Source organism: Aspergillus ibericus (genome assembly GCF_003184845.1).
Source record: "Aspergillus ibericus CBS 121593 unplaced genomic scaffold BO80scaffold_76, whole genome shotgun sequence".
NCBI lineage: Eukaryota > Fungi > Ascomycota > Eurotiomycetes > Eurotiales > Aspergillaceae > Aspergillus > Aspergillus ibericus.
The window spans coordinates 70,132-87,638 of NW_020292174.1; the positions used below are offsets into that span (position 1 = coordinate 70,132).

The 17,507-nt window shown below is 53.2% G+C and overlaps 6 protein-coding genes across 6 annotated transcripts; 5 read left to right on the plus strand and 1 right to left on the minus strand.

Moving 5' to 3' along the window:
• Positions 1-677: 677 nt before the first annotated feature.
• On the minus strand, positions 678-2,300 carry BO80DRAFT_264628 (uncharacterized protein). Its single transcript, XM_025714776.1, has one exon. The coding sequence runs from the start codon at positions 2,170-2,172 to the stop codon at positions 817-819; it is 1,356 nt and encodes a 451-aa protein (XP_025569722.1). The 5' UTR covers positions 2,173-2,300; the 3' UTR covers positions 678-816.
• A 2,652-nt stretch (positions 2,301-4,952) lies between these two features.
• On the plus strand, positions 4,953-6,753 carry BO80DRAFT_264645 (fatty acid alpha-hydroxylase). Its single transcript, XM_025714777.1, has 4 exons — positions 4,953-6,053; positions 6,107-6,355; positions 6,417-6,659; positions 6,719-6,753. The coding sequence occupies exons 1-3, from the start codon at positions 5,338-5,340 to the stop codon at positions 6,568-6,570; spliced, it is 1,119 nt and encodes a 372-aa protein (XP_025569723.1). The 5' UTR covers positions 4,953-5,337; the 3' UTR covers positions 6,571-6,659; positions 6,719-6,753.
• Positions 6,754-7,107: 354 nt separating this feature from the next.
• On the plus strand, positions 7,108-9,518 carry BO80DRAFT_419098 (putative RNA splicing factor (Pad-1)). Its single transcript, XM_025718293.1, has 5 exons — positions 7,108-7,230; positions 7,281-8,037; positions 8,089-8,397; positions 8,451-8,930; positions 8,980-9,518. Exons 2-5 carry the CDS (start codon positions 7,367-7,369, stop codon positions 9,236-9,238), a joined length of 1,719 nt encoding a protein of 572 aa, XP_025569724.1. The 5' UTR covers positions 7,108-7,230; positions 7,281-7,366; the 3' UTR covers positions 9,239-9,518.
• Positions 9,519-11,090: 1,572 nt separating this feature from the next.
• On the plus strand, positions 11,091-12,870 carry ptcA (type 2C protein phosphatase PTC6; the record flags this gene model as incomplete). Its single annotated transcript, XM_025723538.1, has 3 exons — positions 11,091-11,108; positions 11,176-12,109; positions 12,179-12,870. The coding sequence occupies 3 exons, from the start codon at positions 11,091-11,093 to the stop codon at positions 12,646-12,648; spliced, it is 1,422 nt and encodes a 473-aa protein (XP_025569725.1). The 3' UTR covers positions 12,649-12,870.
• A 487-nt stretch (positions 12,871-13,357) lies between these two features.
• Positions 13,358-15,158, plus strand: BO80DRAFT_368861 (PP2C family serine/threonine-protein phosphatase; the record flags this gene model as incomplete). Its single annotated transcript, XM_025716361.1, has 2 exons — positions 13,358-13,418; positions 13,540-15,158. 2 exons carry the CDS (start codon positions 13,358-13,360, stop codon positions 15,156-15,158), a joined length of 1,680 nt encoding a protein of 559 aa, XP_025569726.1.
• A 601-nt stretch (positions 15,159-15,759) lies between these two features.
• Positions 15,760-17,110, plus strand: BO80DRAFT_264706 (CDP-diacylglycerol--inositol 3-phosphatidyltransferase). The gene is made up of 4 exons (XM_025714778.1): positions 15,760-15,788; positions 15,921-16,288; positions 16,344-16,720; positions 16,771-17,110. Exons 2-4 carry the CDS (start codon positions 16,123-16,125, stop codon positions 17,086-17,088), a joined length of 861 nt encoding a protein of 286 aa, XP_025569727.1. The 5' UTR covers positions 15,760-15,788; positions 15,921-16,122; the 3' UTR covers positions 17,089-17,110.
• The last annotated feature ends 397 nt before the right edge of the window (positions 17,111-17,507 follow it).

The window sequence follows — 17,507 nt, forward strand, 5'->3', positions numbered from 1 at the left end:
CCACGTTCCTCTCCGATATCCTGTGCAGTTACTCTTGCTTATCGTAGCCCATTCACGCTGTCTTGATAAGCGAAGGGCGACCGCAACAATTCTTATGATATACTCGTGTCGGCGGGAAAGTGAAGCACGTTGCAGCACGACCGAACCCCTTAACCAATTTGATGATGAATCAACGCAAACCATTGTGGACTACTCCGTACTAGAACATCAAACTCCACCAGGTTGGTAGGTCAGTTTCGTAGGTTTCAGGGGCGGAAGGATTCATAGAAGTCCTAATCTGACATTGTGCACACAAAGGTACATCTACACCGAATCACTCCGAACTTCGAATAGGATCACGATGTTGGGGCAGTGCTCAGCCGTCGGCGGTCCCAGCCGCTGCAGGGATCAGGATCAAGATTACATCGAGCCTAGAACTCAGATTCGATCTAAACACCGTTCTAATGGCGCCGTTGGGGCTTAGCTCGAGCTGCTTTATACCCCGATTGGATGCTTACAGTTTAGCGGTCGTTGGTATTTGGAATTTTGAAATTCCCTGAGCCTAGTGATGCGAAAAGTTGCTATGCCCTGGCTGTAGCCACAGATGGTTTCTGGCCCCCCACATGCTAGTTTCAAACAATTGGCAATGATAGAACATGACAAAACGAGATGATTTTCACAGCGCTCAACTCCATAACCCCCATGTGCAATAGTGTTGCTTTAAAAAGACATAATAGCGAAAAGTATGTATATATGCGAACAGAATGGGTGATTAGTTGGTCCGAAGCCAAAGCGATAATATAGTGCGTAGAAGGAGAAACTGCAGACGGTCTTGCTTCATGGTAACGACACGATCGGGATATGTAGGATCTGGCAACTCTTCGTTTGCTCAGGCTTCACAAACCCGTTTTCCTGAGTGGATGCTTCACGGAGTTTGAGCGCCTTGCCGGCGACATGGAATAATTTCGCGGCAAGCGGGTTCAGCGTTTCGACTGATATCGACGTCTCGGGCAAAGCAAAGCTAGTTGTCTCATCGTCCTCCATCACCTCTTCATCTTCATCGCCGCCTTCAAGCGATTGCCCGCCCATTCCGTCGGGACGCTGAGAGATAGGGGAGAACAGGGCGAAATGCGGCAGTGCCTCGTCGTCATCAGACGAGTATGGGCTTAGCTGCTGTTGTTCATCGCCGTAACTAGGCAGGCCCGTTTCAAAGATGTCGGTTCGTTGCGAAGTCAGATGCCACGGTTCACCACTGAGGAAACCCACCACGAAATCTTGGTTGGCACGGGCAGCAGCTATACAGCTTTGACGGTAGTCCGGGGTAAATGAAGTGTCCGTCCTGGATGGCAGACAGAGCACGAGACCACGGGCCAAAAGAGGGGGGGGAGGAAGATCCTCGGGTATCGTCGATGGACTCAACGTTGCGAACTCGAAACCATGTCGCTCGAATTGGGGGGACTCCAAGGGGTAATCAGACGAATCCTCGGTATGTTGTGTGATGGTCTGGGTAAGAGAGATGGTGGAAGCCTTCCGTGGAGGAAGTTCCAGGCCGCTATGATCAACAGCGTACTCAGTGAGATGTTGCGATTGTGCCGAGTCTTGGTCGTCAAAAGACTGCTCACTCGCGAAACTATTCGCTGTGATCTCGGTCCGGATGGTCTGCACCGTGTCCGCTACCGCCTCCCGAGCGGCAGCCTTCAAGGTCGGAATCAGGATGTCGGCTTCTTGATTATAAACGGCGGCCCCTGAAGCCCAGGCCGTAGAAAGTCCCGCCCAGGATGCCGGCTTCACCACCCCTCTGGTGTATTTCTTCCGGATCAGATCAACCACTCCATTCCGTGCTTCTCTCGACTCGGTCTTCTGCCGACCGACCACGTCAACGGTAGCATTGAGGATCCTCCCACTTTCCCAGATCAAAAATCCATGTTTTTTGGCCAAAGTGGTCAATTGACGGACGGTATCTTCGGACCAGTCATCGATGATATCGGCATGGACCTGGAGAATACTGATGTGCGGGCCGACCAAGGAGGCGAGATGAAGGAGCGAGTCGGTAGTGGTGACCGTGTGAGAGGGAGAGACACAGACGGGCAATCCGTAAGGCAGTTCGGATTTGGACTTGGCCAAGGTCTGGAGATAGGAAACGATACGGTTGCCGGGGAAGGACGGGCAGTCCAGCGACGAAGATGTATCCATTGCGGCAGAGAGTAGCGAGGGTGACCAGGAACAGAGCAATGGTTGTCACGGAGGAAGGGAGAGGGAGGGAGAGGGGAAAGGATTGGGAGAGGAGGAGGAGGGGAGAAGAGGGGAGGAGGAGGGGAGAAGAGGGGGGAAGAGGTGGGAGAGCAGGACGACCGGAAGGTCAGTCAGTCTGTTATGTCTCTTTTCTTTGTTTCCCTCACTTTCTGGCTCAGGGAGCTCGTCCGGTTGAACTAGGTGGTAGGTACACTAATTAGATGGGTGGTAAAACCCACTTCCAGTCCCTTGACTGGTCGACTCGGTCGAGACAAAATGATTGACAATTGAACACCGTCCCCACTTTTCCGACATTTAGCTCGACATGATCAGTCGACAGGGGTTGAGGGGGGCCCCGTTCGGAAGTGGTTTGAGTAGGAATCGGATTGGATTCAGCAGATCGCACCCGCTTGCCAGTCAAAATCTGCCGAACCGGACGGATGTGACGGCGAGAATAATTGAGGCCCTCGCGCGGCCTCTCTATATAGGGAGTCAAAGATCCCTGCATGATCGCGTCGAGCCAGCAACCGGAGGCCTGGCCTGGCCTGCCTGAACTCAGCCAACGCGAACGATGGACGTACTGTACCTTATTTTCTGCTTGCGAGCGACCCAAGCTTGGTGCGACTCCATCCATCGACGACGGAGCCGCGACACGGGGAAATACCGAGTGCCTCCCCACCGACCGATACCGTTCTTGACCGATCTGACTCTTGAGGCTTGCTGTACTGCCCCGTACCGGCGCAGTATTCAGGATTTTAATCTTACACCAAAGAGGGAGGTAATCTATCTGCGAACCATGGCCACCAGAAACTATGCCCAGTTTTGCTTTCCAATCATCTTTGCAGCTTTCGCGTCTCTTAGCTCCTCCACTTTTGTGATCTCCAATGATTTCCACCCATGGAGATCGTCTTGACTTTCGACTCTCGAGTCTCGAGTCTCGACACTCGACAGGACATCCATCGGTCTCATGAGTGTTCTTCAGTCCTCGGAAAACATCAGTCCATGCCCCCTCTTCCCCCCTCCCTCCCTCCCCTCCCACTCCTCAACTGTAAGCAGGGCGATTATTGGTGAGTGCAAACCCACCGGATGTCCGTCCTCCAACTTGCCCAAATGCCCAGCCTGGCCATTAACGCCCAGTGCCCCGTCGCCCACCCCATACGGAGTGGACAGGGGCAAATCCGCCTTGTCGGAACGAGCGATCCGGTATAGTGGAAATGTTACGCAACTTACGCCGCATACGCAGAGAGCGGGTCGTCCATCAGGCGTAATTTCGCCGTTCCCGAGGGGACCACTTGAGTGCACCAGCTGTACGTGGCTAAGAAGGTCAAAATATGGGAGGGTTGCCAATAGCGCTTTACAAGGCAGTAGTATTGAGTCGCCTTTATCGTGTAGATAGTTGCTAGTCCCTTCAGCTTCTCCCGGGTGCCAGGTTCGGTTGGTGTTGAGGTGCTTTCCATTCTCGCTTAGTAGTACGGAGTAGACCCTCTCCGATTCAACCGTCAACTAGAGGGTTTTTTGGTTGCCGATCGTATGCCCCAACGTCGTTATACTTTTAGGCGCTACTGGCCTTTCGGAAGCTGCTAAGAATGGCTTCGTAGACGGCCTTGACTCCAAGGTATACTATCGCCTATTCGGATGACAGCCTCATTCCTCGAATTTAGGAAGCTACCCAAAGCTTTGAGCCCCAAACAGCCTCTGATACATCCAACTGCCGGGTGTCTTGTGATGAGTCCCAGATCCGCCCCAGCGTTCAGCTGCCGTCGACGCTTTGACAGCCTTGACGGGAAAGACGCATGTTTGGAGGGTGATCCGCTTGGAGATAGTTTCAGGCCGCAATGCCTTGCCTTGGACGGCGAGTGACCAGTGCTCCACTCCGTACGACCATTTCCACGCACCGAGACATGGTACGGAAGAGTATTCTGCTCTTCTCAGTCTCTCACAGACATGCCAGACGAGGAAGACAGGATGGAGTCCCACAGGATCCTGACGGGCCTGGATTATCATTGGTCACATGAAACGCTAGGCAAGGTATCTGTCGATCAGGCCATCATTTGACGGATAGCATGTAGTGTGTGCGGAGTACCACGGAGGACTGATAGACAGCAGCCACTGCAGACTCGGTACCGACGTCCGCAACTACCTCTTATGGGCTCATGTGATCGGGCAATTTAGGTGCCCTCCAGGCTCCATGGTCCTACCAGTGGCTCCATTCGCCCAGCTCGGACCGTCACAGCATCGCGTGCGGTGTGTCTTTACCATCCCGATTCAGAAACACCCTCTCGCGCCATATCTGATAAGAGGTGGTGTTCTGTTTAACGGTCTTCAGTGCTTGCTGCTTACAGTGTCGCAGCATTAGCCTCGACTGTGCTACAAGGGTCGAGTAGTCTGTAGCTTAGCGCTATACTAGGCGGAATATTGCTGCATGCGGTAGCTAAATTGGCAAAAGCTCCAGATTAAGTCCATCATATACCTACGACTTTCTTTTTCTACTCAAGAATTGGACGGGAGCTTTCCTTTTGTAACTGCGTTCGGCTTGTACTACTATCTTCGTACTACTACTCGTGTGTCCACCCACTAAAACCCTTCAGCTACTAAGCCATCCTTTTGGACAAGCGCCGTCAGTGGCTGCCTTGCTTTGGCCTCAGGCGTTGAGATCATGTTACCGCCGGCTGACTTAGCCACTCAGGGGCAGGTCCCGAAGAGGACTAGTGGCCTCCGTGGATTCCGTTGTATCCCCGACGGCCTGACCGGCAAAAGACCTCGATGGGGAGCCACTCGGTCGCTCTCTGTACAGTCTTAAAAACGGCTTTTGCTTTTCCATTTACCAAAGCCCAGAAGGTCACGACTCGCTAGCTGCCATAGCGGTGTTTGCTGGGTTTCTGTCGCTGTGGTGAACGCCTTTTTCAGTGGTACAACGAATTTTTCCTCCGGAGCCTCGGACCCGCGATCCCTGCTTGATATTTTGAAGCTCACGCCACTTCTCCCTCGGCCATTTATAGTGCTTTCCACGGCAGCTAATCGACAACCGTCCAACTACGTCCCTCGCATTTGAGCGCTTGTCACCTCCCTCTGTCGCTGATACTACATCACGGTACCGGCTTCTCAGGCTTTTACCTTGCGACGACCATGTCTGGCAAAAACCTCCCCACATTCACCCCGGCTGAGATCGAGTCTCATAACAATGCCAAATCCTGCTATGTGACCCTGGGCTCCAAGGTCTATGACGTTACCGATTTTGTCGATGGTCATCCCGGTGGTGAGGAATTGGTTCTCGAGTATGCTGGCAAAGACGTGGCGGAAATACTGCGCGACCCGGCCTCTCATGCTCATTCGGACTCGGCATACGAAATACTGGAAGAATGTCACATTGGGTTCGTTGCCTCGGAATCAAATGGCAAGGCTGTGAACGGATGCGCTTCTCAAGCAAAAGAACGACCGCTGTACGCCACGACTGGCATGTCCTGTGAAGAGGACCTGTCTGTCGACACCGACTACACCAGGGATTATCAGACGCACAAGTTTTTGGATCTGAACAAGCCTCTCCTTGCCCAGCTCTGGAACAGTGGGTTCACCAAGGAGTTCTATCTGGATCAAATCCACCGCCCGCGGCACTACAAGGGAGGGGAGTCTGCGCCACTTTTTGGAAACTTCCTTGAGCCTTTCAGCAAGACCGCTTGGTATGTGGTTCCTATTATGTGGCTTCCTCCTGTCACATATGGGACTGTCCTCGGGTTCTCTGGTCTGGCGAATGTGCCGGCTGCCTCTGCTTATTGGGTCGGCGGACTTTTCCTCTGGACCTTGATCGAATACCTCATGCATAGGTTTTTGTTCCACATTGATCGGTATGGGCCCATGCACGTCCCCCTCTGGAGTCACGAGCACTAATCTTGTTTAGCTATCTTCCCGATAACCGAGTCGGTCTTACTCTCCACTTTCTGCTCCATGGAATCCATCACTATCTACCTATGGACAAGTATCGGTTGGTCATGCCACCGGCTTTGTTTATCGTCCTAGCCACCCCGTTCTGGAAGTTGGCTCACACCGTGTTCTTCTACAACTGGTATGCCGCTCTGACGGTATTCTGTGGCGGTGTCTTTGGCTACGTCTGTTATGACTTGACTCATTACTTCCTTCACCACCGCAAGTGAGTTCCCCTGGCCTTTGAAAGTTCTATATCACCTCGCTAACCGCCGTTGTTCATCTAGTCTTCCCGCCTACTACAAGGCACTCAAGAAATACCACCTTCAGCACCACTTTGCGGACTTTGACAACGGATTCGGTGTCACTAGCCGCTTCTGGGATCGAGTGTTCGGCACCGAGCTCGAGACTCCGCCTCCCAAGGATGTGAAGACCCAGTGAACGGGTTTCCGTGGTATTATACATCCTGATGCTTCTCTCCTGAGTCCTTCGCGAGTATTAACACCTCGCTTCATATCCTATGTTTTAATGTACGAAGTAATGCCGTCGCAGACGTGTGTTCATTATTTTTACTCACGTTGACCTGCAGGAGTTGGGCTTCTTGTGAATTTCGTGTACATTGATCGTCATGGCTGGGTTGAAGGGCGCATCCATCATTCTTCCATGACTTGTGACTATGACTCTCCTTGTCTGATATGAATCATTATACAGTTTGTACAAAGTATATGACCACTTAATATATAATCACTATTTTATAGTCCAACATGAATCTCTCGGGTTTTGTGAAATTGAACAGGTCCAAAATCCGTGTCTGGCATGCCGACTGAGGTCTATCCATGGTTCACAACTGTCCGCGGGAAATGGGAAAACTAAAAGATAAGGAGGCAAAGATGCCAAGAGCCACGTGACCGAAAGGCGTCCCACGCCAACGGAACATTGAGCTGTACAGTATCTTCATATCCTTACCTCGGCCACATCACCAGCGCGACCATTTATTTTCCGGTGGAACAGCTCATATTACCATTTCACTATTTAACCTCAATCTGACCTGAAGCAAAGGAGCAGTAACAGTCTGCCGAGATCCGGATTTGAAACAGAAGGGTTCGCTCAAGTCAAGCTTGATACGCCGTCACACTCTAACGAAGCCAAAGTGACCTAAATCCTCTCCAAGCGAACTTCGTTTCTTTTTTCTGTTCAGTTCAGTCCAGGAAAAGAGAAATTGCAGCATATAAACAATATGTCAGGTCTCGATGTTGAGGCTCTGCTCGAGTCCACCGCCGCTCCGCCGTCTCAAGACCCTCCCCGTTCTCAGGACCGCGATGACCGCTCCAAAGCCGATAGTACCGACCGCCGCGATCGTGACCGGTCGCGAGACAAAGACCGCAAGCGGCGGGACCGCAGCCGCGACCAACGTCGCTCGCGAGATGTCGATGGGGATGAAGACATGAAGAGCCCGAAAAGCGAACATGGCAGTGCTAACGGAAGCCATAGAAGCAGAAAGAGGAGCAGGAGCCGCGAAAGCGACCGCCGTCGGTCTCGTCGTGACCGCTACGGGGACGAGTACCGCTCGGGCGGTGACTTCTATCGCGGTGGTGGACGGGCTCGCACTCGATCTCGGTCCCCCTATGATGACCGCTATTACCGCCCCTCGGGCCGCTCCCGTCGCGATGAGCGGGATGAAGAAAAACGGACTCGTCGTGAGCGTGAAGGTCGGAGACGCAGCCCAAGCCCGAAAAGTCGCGAAAGGACTCCGGAACCTACTGAGGATGAACGTGACAGGCGTACAATTTTTGTCCAACAGCTTGCTGCCCGGTTGAGGACCAAGGAGCTGATTGCGTTTTTTGAAAAAGTCGGGCCTGTCAAGGAAGCTCAGATTGTCAAGGATCGTGTCAGCGGACGGTCCAAAGGGTGAGTCTACTTCCCTCTTCCGGGGGCATGGGCAGGTGCTAATTCTTCTAGTGTCGGTTACGTCGAGTTCAAAAGCGAAGATTCCGTTGCGCCCGCTATCCAGCTTACAGGACAGAAACTTCTAGGAATTCCCATCATCGCACAGTTGACTGAAGCGGAAAAGAACCGTCAGGCCCGCAACCCGGAGGCCAGCAGCGGCAACAATCACGCTGCTCCATTTCACAGGTTGTACGTGGGTAACATTCATTTCAGCATCACTGAAAGTGACCTCCAGAACGTCTTTGAGCCTTTTGGCGAACTCGAATTTGTCCAGCTGCAAAAGGACGAGACTGGTCGGAGTCGGGGTTATGGTTTCGTGCAGTAAGTGCTCGCTTCTTTGCTACTGGAGTTGGAATGTTGCTAATCGAGCATAGGTTCCGTGACCCGAATCAGGCTCGTGAGGCTTTGGAAAAGATGAATGGCTTTGACCTTGCTGGTCGAGCCATCCGTGTTGGCCTTGGCAACGATAAGTTCACTCCTGACTCGAACGCACAACGCATGCAGAGCCAAGGTGCAAACCAACATAATTTCCAGGGCTCTCAGTTCTCGGGTCACGGAGGACGTGGTGTTCAGGCGGGAGGTACCAGCAACTTCGACCGTGCTGGAGGCCGTGATTCCGAAAAGGGAGCCGGTGCCAGCGCCTTGGATGATACGGACGTTGCGGGTGTAAACTTCAACAACTACAGTAGGGACGCATTGATGAGGAAGCTTGCAAGAACAGATGAACCCTCCGAGCCTGCTGCCGATGACCAGCAGAAGGTGCTCCGGCCCAGGACTGAGACCAAGCCGTTGCCCGTCAATGTCAACATGGCGAGTCGGTGTGTCTTGCTTCGCAATATGTTTGACCCTAACGAGTAGGTGACCCGTGCCTCGTCTTACGTGTTTGATCTAACAGTTCTACAGGGAGGAAGGCGAAGTCTGGATCAAAGAGTTGGAGGATGACGTTCGCGCTGAGTGCGAAGACAAATATGGCCATGTTGTTCACATTGCACTAGATCCCAACTCGCAAGGCGACATCTACCTAAAATTCGACCGCGTCCAGGGTGGCGAGAACGCCATCAAGGGCCTGAACGGGCGTTTCTTCGGTGGTCGACAGATCACCGCGCAGCCCGTCGTCGATGCTGTTTACAGCAGCCTGTTCTCCCGAACCAAAGCGATCTAAAGTATCTGTCTGACCTGGACATGCGCCTGCCAGACACGTACGGGTAGGTATTTCATCTAATGTTTCACCAGGTGCAATCTGTGACGGCCGGCCCACACTTTGACCTTGAACTGTCGGCTTGGATGACACTGCCCTGGTAGGTGCCAGTCTTCTTGACATCTTGCTCTTATGGTTGTCTCCGGCCGAGAGCCTTGCGGAATGATCTGTTTATAGGGATTTGTACATTGCGTTAGCGCCAAATAGTATTCGTAACTTCAATAAAAGTCTAGCTAGCTGTTGTAATATCTGCCGGGTTGGTCTGGCAATTCTCTTGGTCAGCCGCCGACAGGATAGTTGACTCGAACAAGGCATAGACAGCCAAGCCAACTTTCCTTCGCATAAGAAGACTGTCTGCTCACTGATCGCATTATACCAACATGCCCCATCACTCAAAAACGCCCAGTGAGTTACTGTCCTTCTCATAGCGGAACAACGTCCAGATCGAAGCCACCCTCCGATCTTGCTATGAGTTTCCGGTATTAAGGACATATCCAGAGCACCACTTCTACATCTATCTAGATATCACTGACATAGCCTGGTCTGTGTAGCCTCGTGCGCAACAATCCATTACTCTCCTGTCATACTAGTGATGAAGCCATCATCTCTGGATTCACATCTGTATACTATAAGGTAGATAGTATGCACCTATTTTCCAATCTCTACGTGGCAGTCTATCTACACAGAATCAAGTCACGCCGTCACCTCCCCGTCACTATGCCATTACAAGTAACAGAATCACCAAGAGGGAAGATAGAATAGATGATCCTCTTCTATGCTGTAAAGACCGTTAACTTCTGCCGTGATTTCACCATCACTATCTCATTACAAGTAACGCATAACCTACCAAAGTAGGGTTGGATATTCCTGACCATGACAAGACACAGAGTGCACATTCGATACTCATAGAACTATATCTGTCCCTGCCGTGACATTCCCATCACCAAGTCATTCCAGGTGACGGGCATCCCCTAAAGCCAGGTATAAGATTTGTATAGGAGATATAGAGAGCTGTAAGTTCCTGTCTAAACTATTAGATTCTACATGAACGAATCTATCTACACCGACGGTCACTTTCTCGTCATTCCCCAGCATTGCAGACTATGTCTTGGTGAGAAGTGCACTTAATTCTATCAGTATAGACACCTATAGCACTCTTTCTAGTAAATCTTCTAAACCACAGGCTGCCCACAACACCTGTTAGATTCCCACCACTTATGACAGAAGTAGACCAACTCGAACAAACACATCATCCTACCCTGCACCTTTCAACAACAAAGTAGATATTTCTCCCACCATGCCGTCACATCCCCGTCAACATCCAACTAGAAAAAAATCCTGCCTCACGTTCATAACAATGACATCTACAGTCCCAGAGTCTAAATCCCAACCACCCAGCCTCGAAGAACTAACACAGTACCTAGTACCAACCCCACAACTCAACACCTCCCTTCACAATCAAGTGGAGACCGCCTAGGACAATGAAGGTGTTATTCACTGCTCGGGTCTGTCTACCGATAAATTTCAGTTGCGTTGTGTGGAAGTGATATTCTCACTTCTTCTCCTCCTTTTTTGCATATTGGTAATGCTCTTGTGCATACTGATACCTTAGGAGTGGTCTGCTGAATGGATTATTTCTTGGTGGGTGGTCGGGCTATCACCTGTACTTGTTCTTGGTCTTGTTCTTGTTCTTGTTCTTGTTCTTCTTCTTGTCTATTTGATTGGATGAGATACTGAACGGGTTGGGTTAATTTACTTTACTCTACTTTGAGTTACAGTGTCGCTGCACGACGATATTATCAACAACATCCTCACCATGGCGTTTACTGGAAGGGTGAGTGAGCGAGGAAACAGGCTAACTGTGTTTGTTGTTGAGGGGTGTTTTTGCTAACGGTTCCTAGTTCTTGGCTTCTCCTTCGTATAGCGAGTCCACTGATTCCGGACATCGACTGGCGACTGGCGCCTTCGTCAGGCCCCGGCAGGTGGTCACTCCACCTCATGCGTTGGACGCTGAGGCGGAGCCCCTGCGGGCGGCTTTGGATGCTAGCCACGAAGAGGCTATCCAGATAAAGGCCCAGCTGAGCGACGCACGGAAGCGGATTACACTCGACGCGGAGATCATCCAGACTCTCCAGGCCAAGATCGACCAGCTGCAGGACGTCATCATGCAGCATAGGATGGCGACCAGCGGCCAAACCAAAGCATCCTCCGAGCCGAAGTACATCAAGAAGAACCACGAGTTCAGGTATTCGGCCAGTACGATTGCCCACCACACGACCATCTCATCCTCGCCATTCAGCACGCCCAGTGCCCGTCGGGGCGGGATCTTCAATCGGCCGCCGCCCAGGTTCAATATGCCATCGGGCGGGAGGGGCACCGACGCCAGAGCCGCTGTCGCGGTGACAGCTGAGCCGTCGCATTCGAGATGGCATGATCACAGTCCGCGCGACCTCTTCACGACTAGTCCGCAGCATGCGGCCCGAGGATCGGACAGCCCCAAGGGGCCCGTTGAATGGAGTAGCGTGATCGACCAGCTCGCCCACAGGTACCGGGAACTGTTCCGGAAAACGGATACATTCGGCCAGGTGCACGGTAATCTCCCCGACTTCGTGCAGGACATGGGAATGGAAGGGGCCGTCAAGGAGTATTTGATGACAATCTCGAACAAGAACCACGCCGCGTATCTGCTGGGAAACCCGTCCACCCGGTTCACGCTGCTAACGAAGGCGATCAACTACTACCTCGTCGGCGAGGCCCTCAATATCACGGCCGTCAGGGGATTCGAAGACAGCGTCGACATGGGAATTGAAGAGCTCAAGCAGCAGATCTGTCAGGGTAGGTTGCGTGTGTGGGTTTCTCATTCTGTCGTCTTTGTGCTCGCATAACATACTGACACTGTGAAAGACACTCCGCCCATGATCCACCACATGTTGATCAACGCCATGGTTGTGATCGTCGAGGGAGCCATGCAGGTGCCGGAATTCGCCGATTTCTCCAAGCAAAAGGCGCAAGCTCATGTCAAGATGCTATGGCAGTGCATCGGGCCGCTCACCAACGACCCGAACAACGTGCACGGGCTGGCTTGGGCAGATCTTACCACGATCATGTCCGAAGCCCAGAATCTTGCCGTCGACATGTTCAGGCATGCGTTCGAATACCGCTTCAACTTCCCTGAGATCAACGAACCGTTCAACCCCGCGACGATGATCAATCGCGACTACTTCATCAAGGGGGATCCGTTGGCGTTGAAGAACAACGACAACCGCGTGGGATTGGGGATCACCCCGATCATCGAAATCTGCGACCTTGCGGAGCAAGGGAGCAAATTGGTGTCTTTGGCCGACGTCTTGCTGCTGCCGTCGCCCGGCCACTAACGGTCGTCTTGTCCGCCAACAAGAAGCCAGACCGGGGGGGCGACGGCAGCTGGCTGTCTTGTCTCTTGGTTGATTGCTCGTCATTGGGTAATGATGTAGGTTGGCGTTCTCTTGTGGAGTTTGGTGGCCAATGGATCTGTAAATAGTCTCTGTGAGATATGGCTCAAGAGTTCAGGAGGTGTTTTGCGAGCCAAGGCGTTTTGTATTTCAAGCTACTGTCCGTCGGAAAATATTGGTCCAAGAGCCGAGAGTGAGAGACGAACTAAGAGAACAGAAATCCAAGAATGGAAGTATGAGGTTTCTCTCAGCGTTGTTGCACCATGTTCGTAGACGGAGTAGGGAAGTAAGTAGATAGGGAACTAGGGAGGGCAGGGGAGAGGAGGGGAGATTTGTGAAACCACACATCCTCCCCCAACAATATGCTTCTTGCACAGCCGCTGGGCTGCAGCATTCACCGCTGGAATCATCATGGCCGTGTTACCGCAGCGAGGGCGTGGCAGCGCGCACGGGGAGGCCTGGAAGAAATGCCGTGGTGGTTCTCCGCCGCGCCCAACGCTCGGCCCGCAAAATCAGCAGCCCCCGCGGATTCCCGATAAAAGGCAGGAAACCTTCTTCCTACTTCGTGTCCGGCGCCTCCTCGTGCTCGTGTTTTGCGCTCTCCCAAACTTCTCGCCTCTCCTCATACCAGCCTGCCAATGCCCCGGCATTCATGATTGGGTCTCCCGCCAAGCGAGTCTCCGTCCAGGCCTGGACCCTGGCCGACCAGTATCGTAAGCCTCCCCCAGATTCTCTTATCTCCGCGCCTCAAGCGCCCAGCCAGATCGGCCTGGAGTTGCGTGGTCGTCCTGCATTCGCGCCTCAACCACCACTGACTTGCCTGTTTGCGTCTAGTCTACATCATCTTGTCCCGGCCTCGTTATTACTCCAGCAAGTACATCGTTCCAGACGACATCCGTCCCACCAAGCGTCGCGAATTCCACGACTATTTCGTCACTCATTTGCCTTCCTCCTCCCTTCACCCGGATCCCCGAGGTCCGTTGACGCCCTTCCACAAACTCCCTCGTTCTGCCTCAGTTCCTCATACGGGCGAGATCTCCCATTCTCCGACCGCATTTCAGCCCTTGGTCGACCGAGATACCACCGTTGTTCGCATCCCACTGCGGAGCGCGAAGCACCACTTTGGCGCTCACAGTTCCCGTGGCACCCGGCCTTACAATGAAGACGCCTATCAGGCTGGTGTCATCGATCTACCCTCCTTTGCGAAGCGTCCGCCGGCCTCTTTGACTATCAGGCGCACTGGCGCAAACCCTGCCCCCAGGGAGAGTCGCGGGGCCGACACTGCGAGCGGGGATCCACAGGTCTTCTACTTTGGTATCTTTGACGGCCATGGTGGGACGGAATGTAGTACGTTCTTGAAGGATTGGCTACACGAATACATCCAGGATACTGCGGCTGCGTTCGAGTTGCAGTCCAGTCTACGACAAGACCGGAGCGGCCACTTTCCGCGGGGCGCGGAGCCCTCATCGGGAGCGCTGCCGATCGTCCAGGGCGGTAACTCCAAGCGAATCGAAGAACTGGAGAAGATCCTGGTGCAGAACTGGAAGACGCTGGTCGGAGGTTATTTCAAGAGATTTGTTCCGGCCCACTTTTCGCATTCTGGAAAAGACTTGACGGTCGAGGGGGATGCGGGTAAGGGGGTCACCATCGAGGAGATACTGGAATATGCATTTCTCCGGACCGACCTGGAGTTTGTCTCGGCGCAAGCGGCCAAGCGAGACGATGATTTTATGAAGGTCGGTCAGCCGATGCATCAGGATGATATTTTGTACGGACCCAACCACACGCGATCGTTGAACATTGGCGGAGTCAATCGCTTCAAGGGGGGCAGCACGGCCAGTGTTGCGCTCATCTCTACCCCGACACCGATGCCGTTTTGGCATCCGAATGCTCCGTCCAGCCTACTTGTGTCGCACGTCGGAGATACTCGGATCCTCTTATGTTCCACTGAAACAGGTCAGGCCATTCCGGTCACATCCAACCATCATCCCTCGTCTCCCGTCGAGGCCAGTCGGTTGCGACGGTACGCCGCCACGTTCGTGACAGACTCTTTTGGAGAGGAGCGGATGAGCGGGCTGGCCAACACCCGGTCCTTCGGGGATGTCCAGTCCAAGCGCATCGGCGTCTCGGCGGAACCGGAGATCCACCGCATCGAGATGGGACCGGCCGAGTACTCGTTCCTGGTGCTGATGTCGGATGGGGTCAGCGGCACGCTGCTAGATCAAGAAGTCGTCGACATCGTCAAGGAAGCAAGGACCCCGGACCAGGGCGCTCGTGATGTGGTCAGCTTTGCGACCGAGGTGACTCGCGAGGGCGACAATGCCACCTGCCTGGTGGTCCGATTAGGCGGTTGGGAGCGACGGCTGGAGGGAGGACTCGGCAGCTTGGGGACGAAGGAGTCTCGAGAATGGCGTCGGCAAGAAGCGACAGATCCGCGCAGGTCACGGAGATGATAATGACGATTCCCCTAGAAAATGCCCGTTGTACATAGCTTATTTTCATGCGTCTCGTTTTGTCCGTGCTGCTCGGAAGACTTGGCTTCTGCTTTATTGTACATATGCACTATCCTTGACATCTAATTTCTTTTGTTATTTCTGCTATTACCGCAAGTGTAAGGTTGCCGGAATGGTTGTGCGTCATGCTGGGTAGCATAAGTATATCGTGGTTAGGCCCAGCCCGGAAGCAAAGGAATGCACGGTTGGCCGCAAGCAGAAAGCTTCTCCTGACCATGCTAGCTCTTTTTCTAACACTTCATCACTTGGAATCTGTCCACTTGGCATCTACAGGAGAAACCCTGGGTTGATCTTCTGGACCAGTGCAATTTCCTCATCTCCGGAGTGCAGCGGAGATTGACGAGACCGCCATCGTCAGTGGCTCCTTCTTATCACCCCCCAACCTTATCGCCAAACCTCACACATGGCCATTTGACTCTCCTGACTGACCTCGTCTTCCTCCCAGGCGCTGCTCAAATCTTTTCAGCATCCCTCTCCCTGACCCTTAGTGCAGCTGCATCGATTCCGGTTGTTTCCTACACCCTCGTGGTTCGTTATTTTTTCTGTCCTGGCGCGTCGCAAGAGCGAGAGGTACGTGTTGCACAGAGCTTTCAGGAGAATTCCCGGCACCGTCATCTTCCCCTCCAGCCTCGCCTTATCCTCGTGGCCAATTTTGGTGAGACACGGTTGGACGTGCTAACAGTCTTTGCTCCGTCCCTCTAGTTTCCTAGTCTAACTTATTTTTGTTTCTCCGATCGACCTGAAGCTTGCTGCGGACACGGTCCACTCGCCATCCGTCGTGGAACCCCTCGGATAGAGCGTCTTTCCTCCGTCAACTCCCAGTCGTCAGACGTCCTCTCCTTTCAGCTTGCCGAAAAATTCCCCTTCTGTCAATTCACTTCTGCTATTACACTTTCCCGCCAAGATGAGCCCCCGAACCCGATCACAAAAAGCCGCCGCCGAGCTAGTAGCAACCGACCCATCGCCAGCGGTCAACGGCACCCTCCAGGAGTCGTCGAAAGGCAGCGGAGTGGACGCTGCCAATGACGATGTGCAGGAGAATGTTTTCCTCTTCGCTCCGAACCTAATCGGTAAGATCCCCGCGACGCTATCGCAGTGGGCCAAAGCCTAACTTCGAGGGATTAGGATATGCGCGTGTTGTGTTGACGATGGCCTCGCTCTACTATATGCCCCTACACCCGCGGACGTGCTCCCTTCTATACAGCGTGTCGTGTCTGTTGGATGCCCTGGACGGATATGCGGCGCGGTACTATAATCAGTCCACTACCTTTGGTGCGGTGCTGGACATGGTGACAGATCGGTGCACGACCGCGTGCCTGTTGGTGTTCCTGAGCTCCGCCTGGCCGCGGTGGGCCATCATCTTCCAGAGCTTGATCGCTCTGGACATGGCCAGTCACTACATGCACATGTACGCGACTCTTAGCATGGGTGGCTCCAGCCAGAGCCACAAGAAGGTGGAGGCTAGCCGGAGCTGGGTTCTGTACCAGTACTACCACAGCAGGGTTCGTCTGTCTCTGAGATTTCTTGGTTAACATGCTAACAAGCTCCACAGACGGTTCTGTTCATTTGCTGCGCGCTGAACGAGCTGTTCTTCATCGGACTGTACCTGCTGTCGTTCTCCTCCCCCACCTTGTCCCCGTCCCTCCTGCAGCCGGTGAGCACCGCTAGCCCCTGGAGTGCGGGTGCTCTCGAGATGGCCCGGGCGAACAAGATTGACAGCTTCTGGCCCTGGGTGATCACGGGTATCTCGGCCCCCGTCATGGCCCTCAAGCAGTTCATCAACGTGGTGCAGCTGGTCAAGGCGAGCAAGTGGCTGGTGGAGGGTGACATGGCCAGCCGCAAGGCCTTGCGCGCTGGCAAGAAGAACTGAGTTGATGTGAGTTCGTGGCTTGAGCTTCCTTGGAGTCGTCAAGTCAAGCTATAAATACCCCCTTTGGGTTATATTCGGTTCTGTGGATTGACGGTTCTCCGGCCGGTCCAAGGCATTCTGCATGGTTCTGGTGCTCTGGTTGTTTCTGGACAGTTACGACCTCTTCATACTTCTTTTCTTTCTTGTTTCCGGTTCGAGGATATCGGTCATGTTTTAGTATATGTGATGAGGGTGGTATATGAGGCTGGTGTACAGACGTCTCTGGACAAAAGCGAGACGAGTGGGGGTATGCTTTGTTGAGTGGTTCTACGTGCATGGCTTCTTTCTTCTTGTTTCATTGTTCGTGTTCTTTAAATTGGCGCCGCCACGTCGATAGCATTTTTAATCTGGACCACGAGAGTGGACACCTTTAATCCTTG